The sequence below is a fragment of the Pavona decussata genome, unplaced genomic scaffold (genome assembly GCF_977016875.1).
Source record: "Pavona decussata unplaced genomic scaffold, jaPavDecu1.1 SCAFFOLD_16, whole genome shotgun sequence".
Taxonomy (NCBI): domain Eukaryota; kingdom Metazoa; phylum Cnidaria; class Anthozoa; order Scleractinia; family Agariciidae; genus Pavona; species Pavona decussata.
Window position 1 is genome coordinate 4,669,810 of NW_028145439.1, and position 25,849 is coordinate 4,695,658.

At 37.1% G+C, this 25,849-nt stretch overlaps 3 protein-coding genes and 1 long non-coding RNA gene across 7 annotated transcripts in view; 3 read left to right on the forward strand and 1 right to left on the reverse strand.

Moving 5' to 3' along the window:
• LOC146487481 (putative skeletal organic matrix protein 5) overlaps positions 1–25,849 on the forward strand; it is an 88,939-nt gene that overhangs the window by 41,084 nt on the left and 22,006 nt on the right. Inside the window, exons 1-4 of one of the 3 annotated variants that reach the window (XM_085088469.1) lie at positions 4,262–4,415; positions 4,509–4,729; positions 5,704–5,803; positions 7,764–7,806. In XM_085088469.1, coding sequence (XP_084944595.1) covers positions 4,301–4,415; positions 4,509–4,729; positions 5,704–5,803; positions 7,764–7,806 — 479 coding nt within the window. In that variant the 5' untranslated portion in view covers positions 4,262–4,300. Of the gene's footprint in view, positions 1–4,261; positions 4,416–4,508; positions 4,730–5,703; positions 5,804–7,763; positions 7,807–25,849 lie in introns of those variants that run through there. The other 2 variants (XM_085088477.1, XM_085088484.1) reach the window with 2 other exon arrangements.
• Positions 1–25,849, forward strand: part of LOC146487482 (putative skeletal organic matrix protein 5) — a 57,430-nt gene that overhangs the window by 28,975 nt on the left and 2,606 nt on the right. Inside the window, exons 2-5 of one of the 2 annotated variants that reach the window (XM_085088131.1) lie at positions 14,691–14,953; positions 23,635–23,749; positions 24,715–24,840; positions 25,414–25,447. In XM_085088131.1, coding sequence (XP_084944257.1) covers positions 14,691–14,953; positions 23,635–23,749; positions 24,715–24,840; positions 25,414–25,447 — 538 coding nt within the window. Of the gene's footprint in view, positions 1–7,763; positions 7,807–14,690; positions 14,954–23,634; positions 23,750–24,714; positions 24,841–25,413; positions 25,448–25,849 lie in introns of both variants that reach the window. The other variant, XM_085088143.1, reaches the window with a different exon arrangement.
• LOC146487483 (uncharacterized) lies at positions 9,548–10,293 on the forward strand. The gene has a single exon (XM_085088993.1). The coding sequence runs from the start codon at positions 9,859–9,861 to the stop codon at positions 10,060–10,062; it is 204 nt and encodes a 67-aa protein (XP_084945119.1). The 5' UTR covers positions 9,548–9,858; the 3' UTR covers positions 10,063–10,293.
• LOC146487484 (uncharacterized) lies at positions 20,368–22,592 on the reverse strand. Its single transcript, XR_014857846.1, has 2 exons — positions 21,479–22,592; positions 20,368–20,801 (listed from the first exon to the last, which is right to left on the reverse strand). It is a non-coding gene; the product is annotated as an uncharacterized LOC146487484 (long non-coding RNA).

A 25,849-nucleotide genomic window follows, 5' to 3' on the forward strand; every position in this document is an offset into this window, starting at 1 on the left:
TGACTCCTGCTGAAAATTAGCTGATAATATTAATTTCATGCGACGTGACTTAAAAATTAAACTTCAACGGCCAAAGTCTTATGTGTAAGAATTTGTTGGCACATTTTTCTCTCCTATCTAGGTCCCATTCTTTAATTACCTTTGTAGACATGCCCAAGATTTAATGGCAATCATTTCAATAGCATTTTAAGCAATGAAGCAAATTTTAGTAGCGAGTTATAGCAAATTTCAAATTCTTCGTTGGAGGTTGTTTTAGCAAGTAATAGTCTGTACGGTTTGTAGCGTGTATTGCTATTCCAGTAGTGCATTATTGGAGCATTATAAAAAAAGAATAGGTCGACTGAGCCCACCTATCAGTGAATAGCAGTTTGGCTGTTTAATTTGCTTGCCAGTAATTGCATCTATATATGCCACTCTTGTGATTGGTTAACACCTGACGTGTAAAGTGCCACAGCACCAAGGTGTGAAGCTTTTCGTCAAGGTCGCAGTTCCTTCGAATTCTCTTACGCCAACTATGCAGCATGAAACCTTTGCTGCCAAGGCTAATGTGTACTACTTTCATGTTTTGGACCTCATTAGCGTTGTTTCCCTCATTGTATGGGCAATTCTGCACTTCAAAAGGTCTGTACGATTTATTGCGTAAGATGAAGGTAATTAAAGTCGCACTTCAAGCCTAAGTTGCCCGTTCGGCCGGAGTTTAACTAGATTTCTGTAGCATGAAGCAACTGGGAGTATTGCTTCTCTACCCTGAATGAGATGTAAGGCCCCCCAGCAGTATGTAGCAGACCCATTTATACACCTTGGTGAATAGAGAAAATGTTGAACAAATTTTGGCGTTAAGGAAACAACACAGCAAATAACCGACCAACCTAACCCCGAAGCACTGACCATTCGATCTTCCAATGGTCCCACCCATAGTCCGACGCTTTTTAAATCACTAAACCACCGCGCCTCCACACTGCTAATTAGTTCAATGTTTATTGCTTTATTTTGTTAAATTCAACAATAACGTTGATCTAACGAACATTTTTAAGGGGATCCTTTGACAAAAGATAATCGTAGTCGCCAACTATCCGTACCTTAAATAAGCTCTTCTCTTGCATTTTAAATAAATGACTTTTATTTAAAACATAAATAAATAAAATTTTCGTTTAAATAGTTCCTTAAAGATGCAAGGCATGTATTTATATTGAAAGAAAAAACACAATCTTTCGGCGGTTGTAAAAGATGTAAGAATTAAAGCATCCAGAACTGTACGTAAATAGTTGTCGGGGTCGAAAAACTGATAAAAACTGTGAAATGCTTGTTGTTTAAGACTGGCTAAGATCAAATCAACAAATTTTTCTCAACCTTATACAGGTAACATATTTAAGTTCAACTTTCCAAGATGCAAATCTGATGTTGCGGTCTATATAAACAAGGATCTTAATTTGGAGCAAAAACTTGATGAGGGGATCGAGTGTTCGGCCGCTTTTGACAAGTTACTGTTTTGTTGAACTTTCCCAATAGCAAAACGTTAATTTCAATCTCAAAGCTTTCAAACAATATTTACGATATCGCTGAAGGGAAAAATTAACTGCAAGAAACAGCTTGGGGAATAAATACGAACACACAACTTCCCAGTTATAGTGGGCATACTTCGCCACTCGACAATTTTTTTACCAACGTAGGTGAGAGAAAACAACCGATGAACCAATTCACCGAGATTAACCACTACAAATATGTTAAGCTTGAAATGTATAATAAAAATCAATAACACCAAATAATTTTAAAATTAATATTATTTGGTGTTATTGACTTGAATTATACATATGAACCCCTTTGCAAGTATGCGAATCGACTCGTGATAGTTTGTTATTATCTATAAGAGTATCATGCAGCCGACATAAGGTTTTTTTGTTTATTTTATAGGGCGATATAAATTTGAAAAATTGAACAACTCGCACTAGAAATAATTTGATCTCAAAACTGCAGAAGATTGGCAATACATTTTTTTTTCTTTTCTACCGACTCTTTTTCCGGTCAAGATATCTTTTTTTTTTTTGTATAAACTGAAATAAACAAGGTATGCGCTCAAACAAAGCCGCAAATTAGCGGGTTAGAGCGGGAGCAGGTGGCTTGTCAGAATAAATGATTGGTGTAATATTTATATTCATAAATACACAGAAAGATGCTTTATTATTTTAGAATGGTTTGTTCGTGTTTTTATTTATTATTTTTTTTTTTTCAGTTTGAGATACCGTAAAATTTCTGTTAAACACTGGCGCCTATTTATCTTTAGGCCTCAAGAAAGGGACTTGTTAGAGAGACCGTGGCTTAATGGATGGGGCTTATCTTAAATCATGAATATTGGACACAACCCTAAATAAGCATTTCCAAAATGATATTGCACATCTGACTGAAACATAGCAGTAATGGCTTGTGGACCGCGAATTCAAAGCCTTATTTTGCATAGACTGATGTTAAGAGTGTATACTCTTCTTAACAAGCTAAGTGGTTCAAAAGCGTGAGCTAAATGCCATATTTTTGTAGCAGGTGAAGTCCTAATTATATGTGAATTCCTAAATACACAGAGAGATGCTTTATTATTGGTTTATGGTGTTTTTCTTTTGTTTAGGAGAATGAATTCACTTTTCTCGGCCATCAGTTTGACATACATAACGAGAATTCAGCTAGACGAACTAATTTCACAATGCACTTCACTTTAAAGTGCCCCTAACCCTTCAATTTGTTTTCTTTTGGTAGATTTCCATATCTTTCAAGAACTCATTTTCGAAAATAATTTTTAGAAATATTGAATCCTTTTGTTTTTACAGGCGCTAGAAGTGAAGGCAGTCTTGTCGATATTTTCACCTATCGTTCGCATTAGTCCCCCACTCGGCCAAATATGGAGCGTGACGTAAGAAAAGGACATCGTGCAAAAATATCCGAAGATTCGCGGTAATGCTTCAATTGTAAACAGAGAAAATAGTTGGAAAATGTGTGGTTTTTGGATGCAGCAACTCTCGAAATGTAGAGAAAGGAATCAGCATGCATAAGATTCCTTCTGATAACGATCCGAGGCCTTTTCTTACGTCACAGCGAAAAAAGTGTCGCTTCTCATTGGCTCGTTCCTAATGAGCCCACGGGACAAAAAATTGTGCAGCGGGGCTTAAAGCGCGCAAGAATTTAAAAATTTCAGTAACTTAAAGCGCTCGTAAAAAAAAAAAAATGATTTAATATTCCTGTAAAAAATTTTCGAAAATGAGTTCTTCACAGAAATGGAAATCTACTATAAGAAAACAAATTGAAGGGTTAGGGGCACTTCAACATTTGCCATGTAACGAACTACTCCAGGTTTCACGCCTGACTCGTTACTAATTCTCATTGACTGTCGCCAACTTGAATTTAAGCCTGCACACATATTAGATAGTAACACCTCAAAGGCCACATGATTCGCACCGATGACGTCAAGGATGAAGGTTTCTGTGAAACATTATGCTACATGGAGCCCAACTGCGTTAGTTACAACTCGAAGAAAACGCCGCGCGTAAATGGCAAATTTGGCCGCGAGCTGAGTAATTCAACCTTTAAAGGGCAAAAGAACAAGCTGAAGCCAAATACAGACTATATTTACCGCGGAGCAAAGATATACATGAGTGCTGGTAATAATATTAAAATTGGTAAAATGTTTGATGAGAGAACGTGTGAAGGTTGAAAAATAGAAACATCAAAATAAAAGACAGGAACTCAAAGGGCTGGTTCACACGAGCAGCGCAAACGCAAGCAAACACGCGTGTAAACTACAACAACGCAAATACAAACGCATGCTTAAGCGCCAACGCAAGAAATAGATTTTTTTTTTCCTTGAGATTATTTTGAAAGTAGTGCACCAAAGGATATTTTTGAACCGAATATCGAGCGATTCGTCAAACTGGTTGTTGACGGCCAATTCTCCATCCTTACTGGCAGCCGCTCTTAATTATTTCAACTATTTTCTTAAGGTAAACGATGCTGGGACGACATTCAATTCTCGTACATCACGATTCCATCACTAAAGACGGACGTTACAAATTAAAATTTCATTGGGAACTATAAATTTTGGGAGTTAGTTTTCTTCGTTTCTTCTTGAAGTAGAAATTGTGACGGAGATGCTAAATTAATTATTTTGAGGAGCTAATTAACGACTTTTTAAAGAGGAAGTGCAAACAGCCTGTCCACCCACGAAGCTGACATCATTTAGCAGGTGCAAAGGAAGTTCTTTTCTACGGAAGATATTTGACCAATTCGCAGCTGCACGCTCAGTCTCTTATCGTCCGTTATGGCCAGATGGTGGCTAAATACTCTGGTCTTTCTGGCTAGTTTGAGCTTACCTATATTCGCATTTGTGGTGACAAACTCTGACTTCTGTGGGGCTGCTTTTGAATCTCAACTTAGTAAGTAGCCTCAAGCTAATTGACCTGTTATGTCCTTTCTTCTAATTTGTCCAAACGCAACGATAAAATCATTCTATTTCCTTTTCTTAACAGACCATGCTTTAGTTGGCTACGGCATGAAAACGACTGTTGTTGAGGACGAGTTCGAATGCCAGCTAAAATGCATTGCCAATGACAGTTGCAAGTCTTTTAACGTGCACTCGAGCAGTTCCAAAGCAAACCGCCGCATTTGTGAGCTAAACAACAAAACCCGGCAGACAAAACCAAAAGATTTCAAACCGAGGAAGGGATCGACATACTACGGCTCTGTAAAGGTAAGACTAAGCAAAAAAGGTACGAGTGTTTGGACCTTGTCGTTACTAATTAATTAAGTTTCCTGATGCTTATCAAGCAAGTAAGGAGACTGTAGAATCAAGATTGGTGCAATAAGTGATTATCTAAAGCACACAAACTAGATCTCGACACCGTTCAGTCTCCTGTAAACTATAAACCGGTTCTGATGTTAGAATTGCTGAGAGTAAATTTTTAAAATCATTAAAATAATGCAAGATACACCAATTGGTTTAGAAGCCCAGCCAACGAATACAGACGGGCGCCATAATCCAATAATTCCTATTACGCATTCATTTTTTTGCTGGTAAAAACACTCATCCATGATCTTAGAAAATGGCATTAAAATTTGCGTAGTTGGGCGCCACCGTGAATTCAGCACATGAAGAAAACGGCAACCTTGTACGCCATGAAACGCAAAAAAAAAACATATCCCTTTCCTTTTGCGTTAATAAGACGGCCAAATTTTATCTGTGCCAAACGTTACTGACTGAATTTTTTTTTCTGGTACTGACCAGTCTATGCTTTAAACGCAAATATTTTATGGACTGCTTGCGCGCTCCTATGAAAACAAAAAAGGCTTCAAAACCTACTATTTCAGATTATATTTAGGTTTACGGTGAAATATTTGAAACCTGATGCAAATTTACAGGAATGTCTCACATATAGACCCTTATCGCGTAAATTTAAAATTTTTATGCGGGCCTGGCAAAGCAAAACAATCGACCCTGCTGGGAAGAGCACCTTAAAAATTAGTAAAAAGGCAAAGTTTGAAAGTATTGTCAGGTACAATAGCGGAGCCATATCTTCGCTTTTTTTAAAAGAACAGACTCTCAAACTTTACCTTTTTACTAATTTTAAGGTGCTCTTTCCAGCAGGGTCGATTGTTTTGCTTAACCAAGCCTACATAAAAATTTTAAATTTCCGTGATAACGGAGAATTGCAATTCACAACACAGGTGTCCTGTATTGACAATGGCCGACAGCGCCATGGACAGATGTCGACCGCAAGGAATGGCGGCCACTGTCACCCAGGATACGCAGGGGAAAAATGCGCTGGTGAGTAACGCTTCTACATTCATACGACGAGTAATCTTTATATTTTGGGTGTTTAGGTTTGAACAAAAAAATCCTCGCCTGGCAACCCTTAATCTTGTACCCAGTTGTTTGTCTTCGCTTCCGAAGAGTGCGAAGATTTCGGTACTAGATTAGGCAGCCTTAAGTGAACTGGTAAGATTGTAAATTGAAAGCTTCAGGAAAACACAAAGGAACAAGAAGCTGTTAGTAGACAGCTTGTACGTGGGACGCCTTTAACATTGGTACTTATACGTTATGGTTAGGTTGTAGCAAAGGGCAAAGACCTGCTACATGAGGGCAATGAGTGGCAAGCATATCTTCAGCTTCGAAGTAAGAAATATAAAACAGTAAAAAAACAATTTTCAAAGCTTTTCTTTAACTGTACAGTTGGCATGATCTCAGCCAACTGTACAGTTGGCATGATCTTAGCCTAAAAACACATCTGGGACGTCGGAATCTCCAAAAAAACGGATGGCACTGGATCAACCCCGTGAGATTTGGTAACCCTTTAAAAGTCTACTATGACTTAACAACTGATGTAGGTAGGTCTGGGATAACGCTTCCCTATAAGAGACACTGAAGCCCCCCTTCTCCCACTGCAGCCCCTCAGCAGGGTGAATGAAATGGCTCCTGGACTTAAGATCTAATGGGAAGTGCAATGCCGATGGCATGGGTTCACCACAAACAGAAGGGCACCAGGCCGCCAAAGTAGACGGGGCAAAAAAGCCTGCAAAAGTCGTGCCCAAATGAATCATGTGTTTCTTGCATAAAATAAAGAGCATGCATTCCAAAGAAATGTCAAAGAACACATTTTCATTGGTTCTTAGTTTCCGAAGGTTTAACCCAGGCACCCTGTTTTGGCTTAACTAAAGTTACCTTCTGTTGCTGTTGATCTTCCAGGCGTAAATTTCTCTACTATCGTTACATTACCAAAATAGTTTTTTTTATAGTGAGCATTGTCTTAACCATAATTAATAGCCTTTGTGTGACCCTAGCACTATTTGCATTCTTTTGTTTTGGATCATCAAAGCAATCCTGCTACCAAAATAACTCACTACAGTTACCACTGTCTTTAACTGAAGACCAAATATAGTTCCTCGCGAAGCGAATTTAATGAATTTGTTTTGCCGTACGTGAATCGCTCAGGAGCTAAGCCGCGCGAGTTCAAGCGAAAAATATATATAAACAATAGCCTTCAATTGGCGCGAAAATATGCTCAGATATTTGTACGCGGACATTATCTGTTCCGAGAACCTTGAAGTTTTTCAAGAGCGAAGCTCGAGGAAAACCGTGAGCTTCGAGGAACACATAATGTCCAAGGATAAAAAAATTTGAGTATAGTTTTAAAGCCAAATGGAGACTATTGTGTTTATTGTCCTTCATATATTTATCGGAATACGCGGGATCTGCCAGCCTGTCATATGTCAAGCACCTCAAAGTTTGTCAATTGGCTTTCAAAATCTCCCCGTCTTTCAATATTCAGATTTCACTTCAGTCAAAAGCATATGATTGTCGAAAAAGCACACACATGTGCCTGAAAGGAAAAGAAACTTTTTTAATTCCGTGAAAGACAAAGGCAAGATACAAGTGATGGTCATAAGGTTACAGGGAATCTAACTACCTTTCAAGAACAACCATGGGAAACAAGTTTGATAAGCTCATAGCTGCCATAAATGCCATTTCTCAAGGGAAACCCACCGTCAAGCCTGATAAATTTTGCGTAGATCATTATGAGAAAGATTGGCGCGCGCTTCTCGCTTCGAGCCTCCAAGCGGAACAGTCGGCGATGAACTGAGTCCGCTAGGCTTGTGGCGCGACCGCGCATATAGAAGGGAAGGATTGTTCTTTCGTGTAGAACAAGTGGGAAAATCTCTAGCTCAACTATAATTTTTGCCTTTTGTTCTGTGCTTGTTTTTTCACGTTTTTCTACCTTTTTTGGCAGGAAAGCCCTTTGTCTCGTGCAAGGAAATTTACAATAACCACAAGTAAGTCAAACATTTTGGAGACCGTTGTCTCAGGAGCATAAACCCAGGAGATGCGGAAGCGTTTAACATCCTTTATTGTATTCTTTGTCGATTTTAACAGTTATGTAATAATGGCACAACTCAAGATATATTAAAGGAGGGATAGAATGTTGTTTCATGCACGGCTCATACTGATATTGCGAAATTTTTAACAGAGCTGCTTTTAGTCAAACACCCGGCAAAGTTTCATTACCGCCGCAGTAGAATTAAGAATGCTGACGGATATTTAAAGAAAAATCGTTAAGATATTTAAGCAAAAATCGGAATTTTGTCTCATTTTTCTTAAACCTTAAGCTAAGTGCAGAAAAGAATACAATTCTCTTGTTACCAGGTCCCAAGGAAATGAAGCTTATTTACTCCAAATGCCATCTGGGAAGGTTCCTGTGTACTGTCACATGTCACGCCATGGACTTGGAGCATGTGGAGGAGGCGGATGGACGCTGGTCATGAAAACTGATGGCAATAAATATATAATATAAATGTGAATCTATGCGAATTACGCATTCCCGAGATAGGTCAGAAACCAATTATTTCTTAGAAAAGCCCCTGAAAGACGTACATAATTTTAAAGATCTCGGTGTTACAATAACTAAAGATCTCTCATGGGGTAATCATATTGGTATTACTGTGAACAAAGCGAACAAAGTCTTAGGTTCCATTAAACGCTCGGTAGGCACCGCCGATACTAATGTCTTTTCTATGTTGTACAAATCCCTTGTTCGGCCAATATTGGAATACGCGGTACCTGTCTGGTGTCCTTACCTTGTTAAGGACATCCATGCCCTCGAGAGTGTACAGCGAAGAGCATCAAGACTTGCTTTAAACCAACGCAAAGGACAAATGTCCTATGAAGACCGATGCAAATTACTAAAATGGCCTACTCTTTCCGACCGTAGAACTTATTTATCTTTAATTGAATGTTATAAGATAGTTTTTGGATTTTATCATTTAAAATTTGAAGACTTTTATGATTTCGCCACAACTCGGTCTACAAGGGCAAATCATCAATACAAGCTCTATGTGAAACCAGCACGACTTAACTGTTATAAACATTCTTTTTTCGTTAGAACTGTGAAACTCTGGAATGAAGTACCTGGCGATATAGTGGAAGCTGATAGCTTTAAGCATTTTAAATCTAAGCTCAAAATGTATTTGAATATTTGACTCTAAAGATCTCGATTTATGTATACTTATTTTTGTTTTTCTTTTATTTGAGGGAGTTTTCGCATAGGGCTAACCTCCAAACTTCCTTTTCTAGAAGTACTTTTCTCCTTAGTTTTATCTGTATATATAGTCTGCTTCTGGAATAAATAAAGTATGTATGTATGTATGTATGTAATAAGGTATCATTTGACAACAAACTGTTTGTCTTAATGTAGGAATATGGACATCAATCTTTATATACAAAGGAAGGTCACGGATATGTTCTTTGTACCTTCAGGAGCTGTACGAGATACTTGGATCACTCAATTTAACATTTTGACCATCCGCTCTCCGGAAATATAATCGCTCAAAATCTGCTGTCTCAAAATCCTTAGAAAATGCTAATAAAGGTCATGAAAGTGATTCTAGAAACTCCGAATTCTTTCAAGACAGACTTATCAAAGTAAGCTTCCAGCTGTTGTTTTTTGAAGGTGGATATGTAAATGTGGTAACTTATTGTAATTGTCCTACATGGTTTCCTTTATTTCCATCCAGCGAACGTTTCACTTCAATTCTAAACTCTGGAGCAACCGGGACGACTTCAACCTTCCAGGAGGAAAGACTTTGTTTGACAAACATGAAACCAAGCTACCAACCTACTGGAACACATCCTTCTCCAAGATCTGTCTTGGTATGAAGATCGGAGATCAGACAAGATTTATCGTCCTCTCCAAGCGAGCCAACTCCCTGCACTCACTGATCGCCGATGGTAATTACCGCGCCACCTCACTAGGACGTAACACGTAAAAGTCGTTGATTGGATCTTCAGCCTCCCTGCAGCCCAACTGTAACAAGGAAGGGTTTAACTGTATGTCTGACAGAAGTAACGAAGGCAAAGCAAGAATCGGTATCCTTAGTAACAACGAATACGACTGTGCAACTTGTGACTCCAGAATCGGGTTTGGTACGGGTGGGTTAGACGACGACTCCAACACGTGTGGAAACGAGGCTGTTAGAGGAGGAGATAACGGAGACAAGCACATCAAAGCCATGGGCTACATTCTGGTGCAGTGATAGCCACAAGGAACTGAAAAACTGAACTTTGTCACTAAGGCCATAAGCCATAAGTAAAATATAGAACAAAGAAAGTGAATGTAATCCTTCGATAAGTAAATAAAGTCTTGCCTTTCAAAAACAGCGAACTAAACATAAAAAATCTTTACTGGTTATGTTACTCTGTACTCCACCAAGAAACGGGTATGTAGTTTTGTATAACTAGTATCTTTATGCAAGAAATAAAATTGGTGATGGGACTGACGTGAGTGGTAAGAGTGTTGAAAGAAAAGAGAATAACTAGGGATATTTATTTATTTATTCATTTATTTTTGAAGCAAAATATTTGCCTAACGCAAGAAAATTCAGTTTTTTGTGAGCGATTCTTCCTAACTCCACTGTCCTACTCCGCAATGCACTCAAATTAATTGTTCATCTAAATTCGTTTCTAACGGAAATGAACAAAACCGAGCCGTGAACTCGCTTTTTGGGTGTCTACGACGTTACTTTTGCTCGTTGTTACACGTTTAACATTTGGGTGGCTAAATGTATTAACAGAATTATAAGATTTTTAAATTTAGTATTCAAGGTGAAAAAAACTGACTTCCGTTAAGAAACATTTATCACCAAAGACGCTTATCGGGCCCGGAAAGTTAGCAGGACTTTCGAGAAACAGGCCCCAGAGGGGAGGGAAATTGTAGACAAGAGACAACCATCTTTGTATATATTAGCAGTTTGCCATGCATAAAAGTTTACGAAAAATCTCTATTAATTACCCTTGACAAGTGTTTGTAACAAGAGGTGCTAACGGGGCCAAGCATTCAGATATTAAAAAAATATAATTCAACTTGAAAGATTTAAAACTTAAAAATTCTTAGTTGCAGAAGCGTTCCAGTTGGCTATAACAGGCACGGTTGAGGAGTTGAACTCAGGTCAACAATGAAACATATACATTCTATTCATAATTGTTGTCGGCAGGTTGACAGACCGTTGTAGACATGCCCAGGATTTAATGGCAATCATCTCAATGGCATTTTAAGCGATGGAGCAAATTTTAGTAGTGAGTGCCGGATAGCAAAATGCAAATTCTTCGTTGGAGGTTGTTTTGACAAGGGATAGTCTGTACGGTTTGTAGCGTGCATTGTTATTCCAGAAGTGCATGCACGAAGACCCGGCACTATACAAAAATAGGTCGACTGAGCTCACCTGTCAGTCAATAGCTGTTTGGCTGTTTAATTTACTTGTCAGTATTCGCATCAATATATGCCACTCTTGTGATTGGCTAACACCTGACGTGTAAAGTGCCACATCACTAAGGTGTGAAGCTTTTCATCAAGGTCGCAGTTCCTTCGAATTCTCTTACGCCAACTATGCAGCGTGAAACCTTTGCTACCAAGGCTTATACTTTCATGTTTTGGACCTCATTAGCGTTTTTTCCCTCATTGCATGGACAATTCTGTACTTCAAAAGGTCTGTACGATTTATTACGTAAGATAAAGGTTATCAAAGTTGCACTACGAGACTAAGTTGCCCGTTCAGCCGGAGCTTAACCAAATTTCTAAACCATGAAGCAACTGGGAGTATTGCTATTCTACCCTGAATGAGATGTAAAGCCCTCCACCAGTATGTAGCAGGTACCCATTAATATAACTGGGTAAATAGAGACAATGTGGAACAATTGCAAAGGTTTGTGTCAAGGAACAACACAGCAATGAAGCAACCAACCTAACCTCGAATCACTGACCATTCGATCTTCCGAAGGTCCTATCGATAGTCCGACACTTTTTTTTTATAAAAACCATTTAACCACCGCGCCTCCACGCGTTTAATTAGTTGAGGGTTTAGTGCTTTATTTTGTTAAATTCGACAATAACGTTGATCTAAAGAACATCTTACAGTGGCGCCAAGGCATTTGCGACCCCATGAGAAAAGATAATCGTACATCGCCAACTAGCGATATCTTGATCAGGCTCTTCTCCTGTATTTTCGTTTTAATAGTTCCTTAAAGATACAAGAAATGTAATTATATTCAAAGAAAAAATGAAATCTTTCGGCGATTGTTAACATGATAACATGTAAAGCAGCCAAAACTGTACGTAAATAGTTGTTGAGGTCGAAAAACGTGAACGAGCTGATAAATACCATGAAATGGTTGTTGTTTAAGGCTGGTTGAGATCAAACCAACATATTGTTCTGAACTTGATTCAGGTAACAAATTTAAGTTCAATTTTCCAAGATGCAGATCATATTGTGGTCTATACTAAACAAGGGTCTTCATTTGGAGCAAAAATCTTGATGAGGGGACCGAGTGTTCGGCCGCTTTTGACAAGTGCACTGCTTTGTTGAACTATCCCAATAAGAAAGCGTTAATTTCAATCTCAAAGCTTTCAAACAATGTTTACGATGTCACTGAAGGTAAAAACCGCCGGAAACAGCTTGGGGAATAAATGTACTGCGCCACTCGACAATTTTTTACCAATCGTAGGTGAGAGAAAACAACCGTTGCATTAATTAACACAGATTGACCACTACAGAAACATCAAGCTGGGAATGTATAATAAAAGTCAATAAAAGCAAATAATTGAATATTATTTGGTGTCATTGACCTGAATTATACCTTTCCAATTTAATACATTTTTGCGATCATCTAAGTGAATGATTGCATATTCAAGGGTGTTCTATCGCCAAGAGGAAACTCATTTTATGTTCTAATATTTGAAAAAGATATTTCAAGACTATTTGAACTCGGCTCCTTTTTCCTAAAAACTGAACAAAATGAGTGTAATCCTTAAAATATCTTTTCTTTTTATGTGCATAACTCAGAATCAGGAACAGAAAAAGCAGACACTATTCTTATACTCCCGTAAAGATTTCGCTCTTTTAGTCTCTTTGGGAAAGTTCTCCCATAGCACCACTAGTACTGTACGACTAAGACTATTAGATCAAGGCTTTGGTAGCGGTTGATTAGTTTCAGAATTTCTTTAATGGTAATATTTATTATAGTCTCTAATTCTTATGAAACTTATGAAGGAATTACTCAAATTCAGGGCGAATTGTTTATTTAAGATTTTATAAATTAGGACTAATTTCAGTTGTTTGCGTTTGGCATCAACGGAGGGCTTTTCAACCTAAATTGGCAAGAATGTCAGTTGATCGAATGTCGTATTTCGCTTTAGTTATCGCTCTGGCGGTTTGAGATTGTATGTGTTGCAGTTTATCCTTTAGCGTACGGTTTTAACGCAGGTGGTTGGACCAATGATTATATATTACTTCCAGCGACTGGTTGGGAAAAAAACGTCCTAACACGTTTTATGAACGTGGTGCGACCGCTCGCCTTTTAACATTTATTGCTTATATGCTTTTCAAAAGTACGTTTTTCATCGATATGAACCCCTTAGCAAGTATGCGAATCCACTCGTGATAGTTTGTTATTATCTGTAAGAGTATCATGCAGCTGACATAAGGTATTTTATTGTTGAGATTATAGGCCGACATAGAGTTGAAAAATTGAACAACTCGCTTACTAGTAGTTATTGGATCACAAAACTACAGAAGATTGGCAATACAGTTTATTTTCTGTTCTACCGATCCCTTTTCCGGCCAAGGTATTTTCTTTTTTGTTTTTGAATGAACTGAAATAAACAAGGTATACAAACGCTCAAACAAAGCCGTGTATATGCTTTTCAAAAGTACGTTTTTCATCAATATGAACCCCTTAGCAAGTATGCGAATCCACTCGTAATAGTTTGTTATTATCTGTAAGAGTATCATGCAGCTGACACAAGGTTTAATTGTTCAGATTATAGGCCGACATAGATTTGAAAAATTGATTAACTCTCATACTAGTAGTTATTGGACCACAAAACTGTAGGAGATTGGCAATACAGTTTATTTTCTGTTCTACTAATTCCTTTTCCGGTCACGATCTTTTTGTTTTTGTATAAACTGAAATAAACATGGTATACAAACGCTCAAACAAAGCCGCAAATTAACGAGTCAGAACGGGAGCAGGTGGCTTGTCAGGATACATTATTGGTCTAATATTTAAATTCATGAATGCACAGAAAGATGCTTTATTATTTGATTTGGCTTATTCATGTTTTTTCTCAGTTTGAGACGCCGTAAAATTTCTAGTAAACACTGGCGCCTATTTATTTTCAGGCCTCAAGAAGGGGACTTCGCTTATCTCAAACCGTGAGATTTGGACAAAAACCTAAAATGAGCATTTCCAAAATGATATCACACATCTGACTGAAACATAGCACTAATGGCTTGTGTATCGCGAATACAAAACCTCATTTTGCATAGCCTGATGTAAACAGTGTATACTCTTCCAAACAAGTAAAGTAGCCCATTAGCGTGAGCTAAATGCCTTATTTTTTGCAGGAGGTGGAGTCCTAATAATATGTGAACTCCTAAATTAAATACACAGAGAGATCCTTTATTATTGGTAAATGGTTTATGTTTTTTCTTTTTTTTTAAGATAACGAATCCTCTTTTCTCTCCCGTCAGTTTGAAATACATAACGAGAATTCATATAGACAAACAAATTTCAATATGCATATCACGTACTTTGCCATTTGCCATGTAACGAACTACGCTAGCTTTCACCTCTGACTAAATACTTATTCTCATTTTGTTTTTCTTAGACGACTGTCGCCAACTTGAATTTAAGCCTGCACACACATTTGATGGTAAACGCCTTCAAGGCCACGTGATTCGCGCCGATGACGTCATGGATGACAGTTTCTGTGAAACATTATGCTACATGGAGCCCAACTGCGTTAGTTACAACTTGAAGAAAACGACGCGCGTAAATGGCAAATTTTGGTGCGAGCTGAGTAATTCAACCTTTGAAGGAAAAATGAAGAAGCTGGAGCCAAATCCAGACTATATTTACCGCGGAGCAAAGGTATAAATGAGTACGGGTAATGAAATTAAAATTGGTAAAATGTTTGATGAGAGAACGTGTGGAGGTTGAAAAAAAAAAAGAAACATCACAATAAAGGACAGGAATTCAAAGGGCTGGTTCACACGAGCAGCGCAAACGCAAGCAAACACGCGTGTAAACTACCACAACGCAAATAGAAACGCATGCTTAAGCGCCAACGCAAGACTAAAATAGAAAAGTTATCGTTTACTTGAGCTTACATTGGCGCTTGCGTTTGCATTTCCCAAGTGTGAACCGGGGCAACGCAAATGCAAGGGCAAACGCAAGATAAAAATAGTCGTTCCATGTCTGTACGGCGGCTAACGTTCGAACCAAGATGGCCTCCTCCTCCACCATCTTTAATCTCGTTCCCAGAGTCCTCGTTTCCCGACTGCTGGTCTACGGTAACGGGGATTCTGGGAACAAGATTGCCGCCATCTTTGGATACTGCAATGCGCGTGCGCATCTCTTTCTTCTTGCGTTAGCATTCGACGTGTGAACGTCGCTTGCGCTTGCGTTTGCGTCGTACGGGTGAACCAGCCTAAAGCGATGAAGGAACTCATAGATAACCTCAATCTCAAATGTCGAGATTTCCTTTGAAATCATACAAATCATGTTGAAATCGAATAGGTATATCTTTTGCCTATCAGTTTTATCAGCATTCTGTAATAATATTTGCAGTACAACGGGTACCTTTGCGAAACTACAATAACAATAAAGAATTGTTAGTGGTTCCCAATTGTAATCTTGAAACCTATGAAAAGCCTGCTTTTTCAGTCATTGCCCCCACACTTTGGAATAATCTACCGGTTGATATAAGAACTACAGCTTACTTAAGTTCTTTTATAACCAGAGTTAAGACATTTTTATTTAGTTGTTGTTTTAAAATGTTTCTTATTTTCCATGTGTTTTTAAATTAGTACGTATTATACTATCTTAGTAGTTTTGTTAAGCGCCATTGGTTGAATAGTAGAAATAACGCTATTGAAATAAACATTATTAATATTATTGTTGTTATTTTCAATCCATAACGCGAGGTCCGTAAAATTACTCCCACACATGCGCACTGGCTACTAATCAATGATAAATAACTATAATTTCTAGTGACAGACAAGACGTGGTCAGACCAGTAATCTAATTGGAAACTAGGATTATGATTTATTAGCGAGTTTTGCAATATTGAGTAATTAACATGTGTGTTATTGTTCATTTAAGAGCTACTGACTGTAAATATCAAAAATCCCACGACAAAGAGCAAATTTCAGATTTCATTTTATTTCACCTATATGTTCCCTTTGGTAACTATTTTCAAAAATTACAATTAAAAGTTCCACCGCTCTTTCCTTTTTCTAAAAATTAGGAAAGTTGAATTTACGGATTCACGCCCGATTCAGCCCCCTGGAAAAACGCGAAAATCATGCATCTTTAGCAGCCTCGCACACAGCAACGATAACTATTCCCGTTTTTCTATCTCGGCGACAAGTAAATCTTTCTATTATCTCTCGTTTAGTGTAAAAATGAAGTCGCAAGTCATATTTCTAATGTGCTAATTCACTAGTTAAAGACAGCGACCTTCGAGGGTTAGATTTCGAATTGAAATTAGGGCCGATTTCAGAGGCCTATATCTGTGCCGGCATATGTTTTCTGGAGCAAATCTATAGGTGAAGTCTAACGTTAATCCTTCCTTTTCACGCTCTCAAAGTGCCTTTTTTGGCCCGCTAAAAGCGAAGCATCCAGAAGAAAAAGTGTGCAGGGTATTTTGACTAGTTCGATGGCTCGCTGTCACGATTACCGTCACGCAAATCACATAACTAAAACAATCCACTCATCTAAAGTTTACGTTTTTTTGCTCTCAACGACAAATCTCGAAGGCAGGTATTTAATATTTCAGTTCCTTTACAATACCACGTCATTATTTCAAATTTTGAAAGCAATAAATATTAGAAACCGATCCACCGTGGGACTCGATCTACATGATAAATTTTGCCGACGTATTTTAAGCGCCCGTCACAAACGTTGATATCGCACTATACAAACTTCCTGTCAAATCTCACCAAATTAACTATTATACTCTTGCTATCTACATCAAAAAAATATTATAAAAGATAAATGGCTCATCTTCAAGACATCTACTAGCTTTCTGTGTCGATTTATAGAGTTGAAACACAACAACAACGTATTCACATACCGCACAGGCAATCACGGGTTAATTAAATTTATCCGAAAATACAAAAAGAGCTTTGTACTCTACGTGCTGTAATTAGTGTTTGTTTTATCTACTCAATGAAAGAGGGCTTACCTCACTTTCTTAACTGTTTGACTGTAAAGTTATATTATAAAACGACAAGATTATTTGCATTTCTACTAAAGAATATACTATCCATAATCGAATCCTGAAGGAACTCATTATAGAACAGGAATACTCTGACTGAATGTCTCACCACTAAACAGGAACGTATTCGTTTCCTTTGGTCGATTTTATGACTCTTGAACCCCATTCAACACTGCTGAAAATCCGTTAGTTATGCTTATCTGCAGGGTAAATCAGCACATGGCACGGTCGTTTTCATTTGATGCCGTTGTGATTAGCGTGACACAAAGATCACTTCCGGTAGCGCGGGGGAATACAACTAAACTAAGCTAAGTTTCCTTCCACCAGTGAACTAAACCCTAACTGAAAAACAGGTTTTGAGTTTAAAAATCCACGCATGATGTCGTACCTGTTATTTTATCTTTCATTTTGATCTCCTGTTCTCTTTTTTTGTTCCTTTAATTACGAGCTCAGTAAACGGAAGTAATGGGAACTAAAGTGGAGGGGGGAATATAAGCGGGTGTTTCTTCTTATTGACCCTTATTTATGGAAGAATTTTGAGTTTCTTTCCGAGTTTCGTATTGAAGTCTCTAATTCGAAGTTCTTTGATACGTAACTGAAGATTTCCAAGTCAGTTCCAGCCCTATGCCGTTCTTCACCATGGCGCAGATACTACCCTGGTCATTTTCTATGGTTGTTCAAGCAAGAGCCGTGAAAGGATCTCTTGCCGGTCCTCGCAGCCGTTCTGTGTCTCGTCACGTAACGCTCTATTTGCTTCTTCTTGAGGTTTCTGGATGTCGTCATCCACGGGATGATATTTATACCCTCGCGGGTTTTTGTCGCAAGCAAGACGCGAAAAGAAGGAACTGGTTTGCTGCGCTGTGAGAAATTCCGAAGTTTTAAAGAGAAGTTTCCCATTCGGAACACCAGACGCATCATTTCCTTAGCTACGTACCACTTTCGGATATTTGCGGTCTTGAAGGTAATCAATACATAAATACCCACCACCAACACCCCCCATTCCCCGTTCCAACCGCTTCCTTAATAAAATTTTTCAGTTCAAATAGAGACTGAGTTTTTTAAAAGGTTTCCATTTAATCAAGAATTGGAGACCATCACAAGAATCGGTCTGTTTAAAACAGATGCTCGAAATTACTAAAAACGTTGTTCATAAGTTGCTCCAAAATCTTGTATGATTTTTTGATTTTTTCTTTAAAACCTTGAAAAGCTACTATAAACTTTAAGAAGTTGCTAAGTACTCAACTAAACAAAGGTTTATTTTATTTCACTGTTCCTTGGCACCTGAGCTGTTCATGACTTGCTAAAACGAGATACATTTTCTCATTCAAGACCAATTGCCAAATCTGCCCACAACTATGACCCCCATCCCCTTCCAATCGAATTGTTACTCAATTTTTTGCCCTAAATTCTCCAATAACAAAAGAACAAACAAAAGCCAATAAAATAACAAATCAAAGCCGACAATTTTTGACAAGCAACTGCAAAAAGAGCAGTGCTCCACCATACCCTAGCCAACCCCGCCTCGCCCCACCCTCCCCCCCTCCCACACAACCACCACTTTACTTTACTTAATTAAAGGGAAAAAAGAGAACAAAAGATCAAAATGAAAGATGAAATAACAGATACGTGGAATTTTAACTCAAAAATGATTTTTCAGTTAGGGTTTAGTTCACTGGTGGAAGGAAAGTTAGCTACCGGAAGTGATCTTTGTGTCACGCTAATCACAAACGGCATCAGATGAAAACGACCGTGCTGATTTAACCTGCAGATAAGCATAACTAACGGATTTTCAGCAGTGTTGAATGGGGTGCAAGAGTTATAAAATCGACCAAAGGAAACGAATACGTCCCTGTTTAGTGGTGAGACAATCAGTCAGAGTATTCCTGTTCTATAATGAGTTCCTTCAGGATTCGATTATGGATAGTATATTCTTTAGTAGAAATGCAAATAAGTCAAATAATCTTGTCGCTTTATAATATAACTTTACAGTCAAACAGTTAAGAAAGTGAGGTAAGCCCTCTGTCATTGAGTAGATAAAACAAATACTAATTACAGCATGTAGAGTAGGGTGCATGTAGGGTGCCGTACGAATAGCCACTGCCCTTACGAAAATAGTGCCTATTTTATATCTATTTTATGTGTATTTTTTAAGCTATTTTTTTCCTATTTTTTTTGTATTTTTTCTCTATTTTCAAGACTATTTTAAAGTTATTTTTTTACCTATTTTAAACCTATTATTTTGAAACAAAAAATAGTAAAAAAATAGACCAACCAGCAAGTCATAACTACCTAAAAGATAGCTTTAAAATAGCTTTAAAATAGCTATAAAATAGAGAAAAATGCTATGCAATTTGAAATGTTGATTATAAAATAGGCTTAAAATAGTCATAAAACAGGGATAAAATAGTGGAAAAAACTGGGAAAATAGGATTTAAATAGGTTTAAAATAGACATAAAACAGGGATAAAATAGGAAAAAAAACTTGGAAAATAGGATTTAAATATGTTTAAAATAGACATAAAACAGGGATAAAATAGGAAAAAAACTTGAAAAATAGGATATAAATAGGTTTAAAATAGACATAAAACAGGGATAAAATACCAAAAAATAGGTTTAAAATAGGGCAATAAAATAGCTATAAAATAGGTTGAAAGTAGGTGACATTTCAAACTGTATCTAGCTCCTCAGCCTAGATTTTCTAAAGGAGGTGTGCTTTAGTTGTAGTATTGGTCAATATTACATATCATAAATTTAATGATCAATAAATTATAGTCCTCATCTACCTACATATGTATATCTGGATGGTTAATAACATGCATTGCACACTATATGAATTTGTCATTCAAACCGTATACCACAGCCAGCTTGAGCTACAAACGTTATGAGTAACAGCAGGACAATTTCACAATGAACTTCTCTGGAAAGAAACATTCAGAACATGGCTTTGTCTAGAATTGCGTTAAGGTTTAAGGGGAAGTGCTAATAAGAAAGATGATTGGATTGATAAAAAAGATTGCACCTTTGCCATTTTCAACTGTGATATCAAGCAATGACCAATACTGCATTAGGCAAGTTAAAAATATTTTATTTGGTAATTGTTCCTGAGTTGTAGCAGCATAACTCACGATTCATAACAAAATCGAATCAGTAATAATCATAGCTTGGTAACGTGCATTTGATCTCCAGTGAAATTATATTTTTTATTGTACTGACTGTCCAGAAAATCGACCCGCGGGACTTCTCTTAGCCAGCGGGATTCAAAGCTCTTGCATGAAATCAAGGCAATTGGTCAGCTGGTCCAAGATGGCAACTAAACCCAAATCACACAGCGTTTACATGTAGAAAGATTTAAAAGCGACATGAAAAGTATGCATTCTCCTAACGTCAAATGCAATAACAGATAAGAGTCTGGCAGTCATAAATGACTTAGCTCATATTTATCAGGATTTTTTCTGACTTGACTCTGAAGCTGCAGTCTCGAGTATTGGCCTTCACAATCTGTAGTAAAACAGAAAATTGTGCACTATATGAGTCAGTTTGTCTTATTGATCTATGCTGTTAGTATGATTTTTGACACATATTGCAGTGAGCTTTTCCCCCGTAACAATGATGGGTAAATTTAAAATATGAGGGTATACAGAATTTAACTCATGGTGCTAAAAAAGTATAGTGTATTATTGAGCATGTAAAAAATAATACTTATACATGTATTCCATGAAGTTAATCATGCAACTTGAATCAAAATCAAGATTAGACGAACAAGTCTTCAGCTTATACCAAGACATGATATTAATCTGGCTACAAAGTACTCCTTAAAAACGTTTGTGAAGGCTATAAATATTATGGAAATCCAGTTCAGATTTGGCTTTGCAGTGTACGGAATGTCATACTGAGAATCTAAAGCATGTGGCATGATCAGAGGTTGGAGGAATGTATAGTTTGTAATTGTAATGTGAATCTCAACTGTTATTGAAGCCAGTTATGGTTTATTCTTTTCAGTGGAGCAGTATATTAAAAATAAATAAGGAATGTTTACCTCAACAATCTAGAATTTGGATCGAGCCATAAAATTTCAAGAAGCACATCTACTCATTCCAAGCAGACTATATTTATTTATAAAATCACACATTTTCATGCAGTTTCTCATCAAAATTATTAACTAAATCAAAGCATACCTGTTTCTTAAAGTAGTCATCCACATTATGCTGCTTGAAGACATCATTTTTAGCTTAACAGAAGTAAAAAAACAGGGGAAAGATGCCTGTAAACTGAATCCCGCTTAAAATCTGAAATGAAACGGTTTTTCTGCGAGCCTGCAGTGGCATGGCTGCTGACCAAAATAGCTTTGTTCATGCCCAGTCTTCCCAGTCTGACTGAAATCCAAGATGGCTGCCATTGTTGCTGTGCAGTGACTCCACTGTTCTTTTGCCCGTTGTAAAAAGCTAGCCAGCATTGTACTTGAACGATTTATGATTCAAAACTTGCTGATCTTTTTGGCATTAAATGACCTCGAGATTAATTGAAGGTAATAGTGGTTTTCACAAATGCATTTCAGTGTCTTAATTAGTTGCCCATTTATCTATGCATGGTTCAGAAAACTTACAAGAAAGAAGCTGTGAATTATGAATTCCAGTGTATAGTGGAAGTTCTGCTTTGTGTGAGTACAAAACAGCTGCCTCAAAATTACATTTTTTGATACATTGTAAGCCAAGCTTGAATTGCTGAATAAAATAGGGAAAGAATATGATAGGTTAACCATGCACAGGAAAAAAGACAGTATTGAAATCGACTATTTTATACATATTTTGCAATGGAATAGAATCTACCTCCAAAAATAGGAATAAAATAGTATTTTAAATCTATTTTGCCATTTGTTCAAGGTTGTCATGGATAAAATAGGATTATGATAGCCTATTTTTTTTCATTTTCCAAAGGAACTGGCCATAGTCAACCCTATGTGCAGAAAAATAGAAATAAAACAGTCTAATTTATTACTATTTTACTGAGCAACAGTGATGTTTCAAATTAAAATAGGATTAAAATAGCCTGTTGAACAAGCTATTTTTCAGCTTGTTATGAAAAAATAGAAATAAAATACACCACATGGTTCAATCTTGCTTTAAAATAGGTTTAAAATAGAAGTAAAACTCAAATAAAATAGATGGTCTATTTTCCTTATCAGGTAAAATAGAAATAAAATATAATAAAGTGTGAATAAAATAGTATAAAAATAGGTGTGATAGGATTAAAATAGCCATAAAATAGAAATAAAATAGGACTGTTTTTGCAAGGGTGTGTAAATTTTAATTAACCCGTGATAGCCTGTGCGGTATGTGAATACGTTGTTGTTGTGTTTCAACTCTATAAATCGACACAGAAAGCTAGTAGATGTCTTGAAGATGAGCCATTTATCTTTTATAATATTTTTTTGATGTAGATAGCAAGAGTATAATAGTTAATTTGGTGAGATTTGACAGGAAGTTTGTATAGTGGGACATCAACGTTGTGACGGGCGCTTAAAATATGTCGGCAAAATTTATCATGTAGATCGAGTCCCACGGTGGATCGGTTTCTAATATTTATTACTTTCAAAATTTGAAATAATGACGTGGTATTGTAAAGGAGCTGAAATATTAAATACCTGCCTTCGAGATTTGTCGTTGAGAGCAAAAAAACGTAAACTTTAGATGAGTGGATTGTTTTAGTTATGTGATTTGCGTGACGGTAATCGTGACAGCGAGCCATCGAACTAGTCAAAATACCCTGCACACTATTTCTTCTGGATGCTTCGCTTTTAGCGGGCCAAAAAAGGCACTTCGAGAGCATGAAAAGGAAGGATTAACGTTAGACTTCACCTATAGATTTGCTCCAGAAAACATATGCCGGTACAGATATAGGCCTCTGAAATCGGCCCTAATTTCAATTCGAAATCTAACCCCCGAAGGTCGCTGTCTTCAACTAGTGAATTAGCACATTAAAAATATGACTTGCGACTTCATTTTTACACTAAACGAGAGATAATAGAAAGATTTACTTGTCGCCGAGATAGAAAAACGGGAATAGTTATCGTTGCTGTGTGCGAGGCTGCTAAAGATGCATGATTTTCCCGTTTTTCCGGGGGGCTGAATCGGGCGTGAATCCGTAAATTCAACTTTCCTAATTTTTAGAAAAAGGAAAGAGCGGTGGAACTTTTAATTGTGATTTTTGAAAATAGTTCACCAAAGGGAACATTTAGGTGAAATAAAATGAAATCTGAAATTTCCTCTTTGTCGTGGGATTTTTGATATTTACGGTCAGTAGCTCTTAATATTTGCCGGTCTGTTTGTCTTAGAATGAATGTTTGAAGACGTCTTGCAAGAACAATGCAACCTGTCAAACCGGTTTTACAGACAAAGGATACCGCTGTTTGTGCACCACTGGATTCATGGGTTCTCTCTGTGAGACTGGTATCACGAGTTTCTTAGCTGACAATACTGATTATCCTCTTTCATTTAAAATACTTTGCTTCGACCACAAGTACGCGCACGCTATGTTACATCAATGAAAAGTACTAGTTTTTGTGTTTTTTTTGCCATGAATAGTAGGCTGAGTATCAGGCTTTTCGGGGAGGGGAGGGGGGGGGGGGGGAAGGGACGGAGAAGAGATAAAGGGGAAAGAACATATTCGCGACCTTCTTAATTCGTATATAACGATTCTCTTCTCCTCCTTCCCCCTCACCTTCCTCTCTATTCCCCTTCTCCTTAGTAAGGCCTGATACTCAGGTTACATGCATGAATAGTTGAGATCGAACTTACCCTAGAAGATCCTTACAATTTTTTTATGAATTTTATTCAGCGTTATAAGAACACATTACAGTCACATACAAAACTTGCACATACTTGCTATTTGATTAAACTATTTACACGTATTATTATAATAATAAACAGTCGTATGGTAAACTGGCTTGTTACTGTATGGTTACAATCCTACAGACAGAAAAGCCACATATTCAACTTCTTTATTCTCCTTGGCAAATGACGTATTTTTCAAAATCGGTTTGAGCAAAAAAAAATCCTAACCTTGTTCAGTTATTTTTATTTGTCAAGAACAAGACCATTGTGTAAAGAAACATACTGATCGATTAAACTATTTACATGTCTTACAATTAACAGTCGTATAGTAAACTTTATACTGTATTGTTACAATCCTGCAGACTAAAAAAGCCACACGTTCAACTACTTCATTCTCTTTGAAAAACGACGGATATTTCAAACTCGGTTGGAGCAAAAAAAAAAACACCTAGCCTTGTTCAGTTTTTTTATTTTGTCAGGAACAAGACCATTGTGTAAAGAAACATACTTAACTTCCAAGGGTCAAATGAACAAGTTCCTTTTGGTATGGAAACCTCTCCTCTGTTTATTATAAATTTTAGATATCAACGAGTGCAAAACTGGAACACACAAATGCAGTGCCGTAGCTGTGTGCGAGAATACTAAGGGATCATACAACTGTACGTGTAAACCGGGATATTACGGAAATGGACGGGATTGTGAACCAGGTGACGTTTCTGTTTGCTTTTGTTTGACATTTTCCTTTCCTTAAGTAGGAATCTGCCTAAAGTTATTTCTTTGCTCATATAAGACAATGTTAATAGAAGTCAAATGCATGTTTTGTTTCGTTCTCTTTTTCTAATCTTGGCACAGAAAGTGAGGAACTCCGAGATAGTTTGCTAAAAGGCTATACAAGAAGATTATGCATGACAATGATGCTCATTGCGATAGCAAGGAAACAAATTTATTTTAGTTGAGGACCTGGCTACGCCCAGATATCTGTCACAGTTGCTGTTGTCTTTGTAGCTTTTCCTCTTCTTTTGCCCTTACAGCCGGCCTCTGGGACAGCTAAATCAATTACTTGGCACGTCTGCTCACCGTCGTTCGCAGCCAGAAAACCAGGCCTTCCTTGCTCCAATCTCATTTTAGCCTAACTTTTTCCTTAATTGTTAGCAGGGACATTTTCTTTTCAAGGCTTTTATCGAACTCAGTTTAAACTGCGCATCATTTCTTTAAATTGTTGTGCGTTCTATTTTTGTTTGTTTGTTGTTCTTCTCTTTCATTTTCGTGCTGTGATGCAGTGTCGACGTGCAAGGCTATTTATAACAAAAATACGTAAGTATAAAGAATTACGAAACTCAAGGATGAACCTTAGCTATTTTCATTTTTGTTTTATTTGCTCTGTTTTTGTTATTTGTTTTTTGTTATTATTAATATTATTATTATTATTATTATTATTATTTATTATTATTATTATTATTATTATTATTATTATTATTATTATTATTAGACAGAGACATAGAAAAAGAAAGCATCTTTTAGTTCAACATGATGATTCGTCATTGCCAGCAAATTATTTTCCAATACAAGAAAGCCTTGTACAAATCCTAAAAATTCATACAGTAAGTAATAATTCAAACATTTTGCCAAGTCATCTTAACAACGATGTAATCCAGTTATAAGGTTGTATAGGACAGAGTAAGTTTAAATTTCACCTGCGTGACCTCAAGGTTATTC

Coding starts and splice junctions, on each gene's coding strand:
- LOC146487483 (XM_085088993.1), top strand. CDS start 9,859: ATGTCTGACAGAAGTAACGAAGGCAAAGCAAGAATCGGTATCCTTAGT.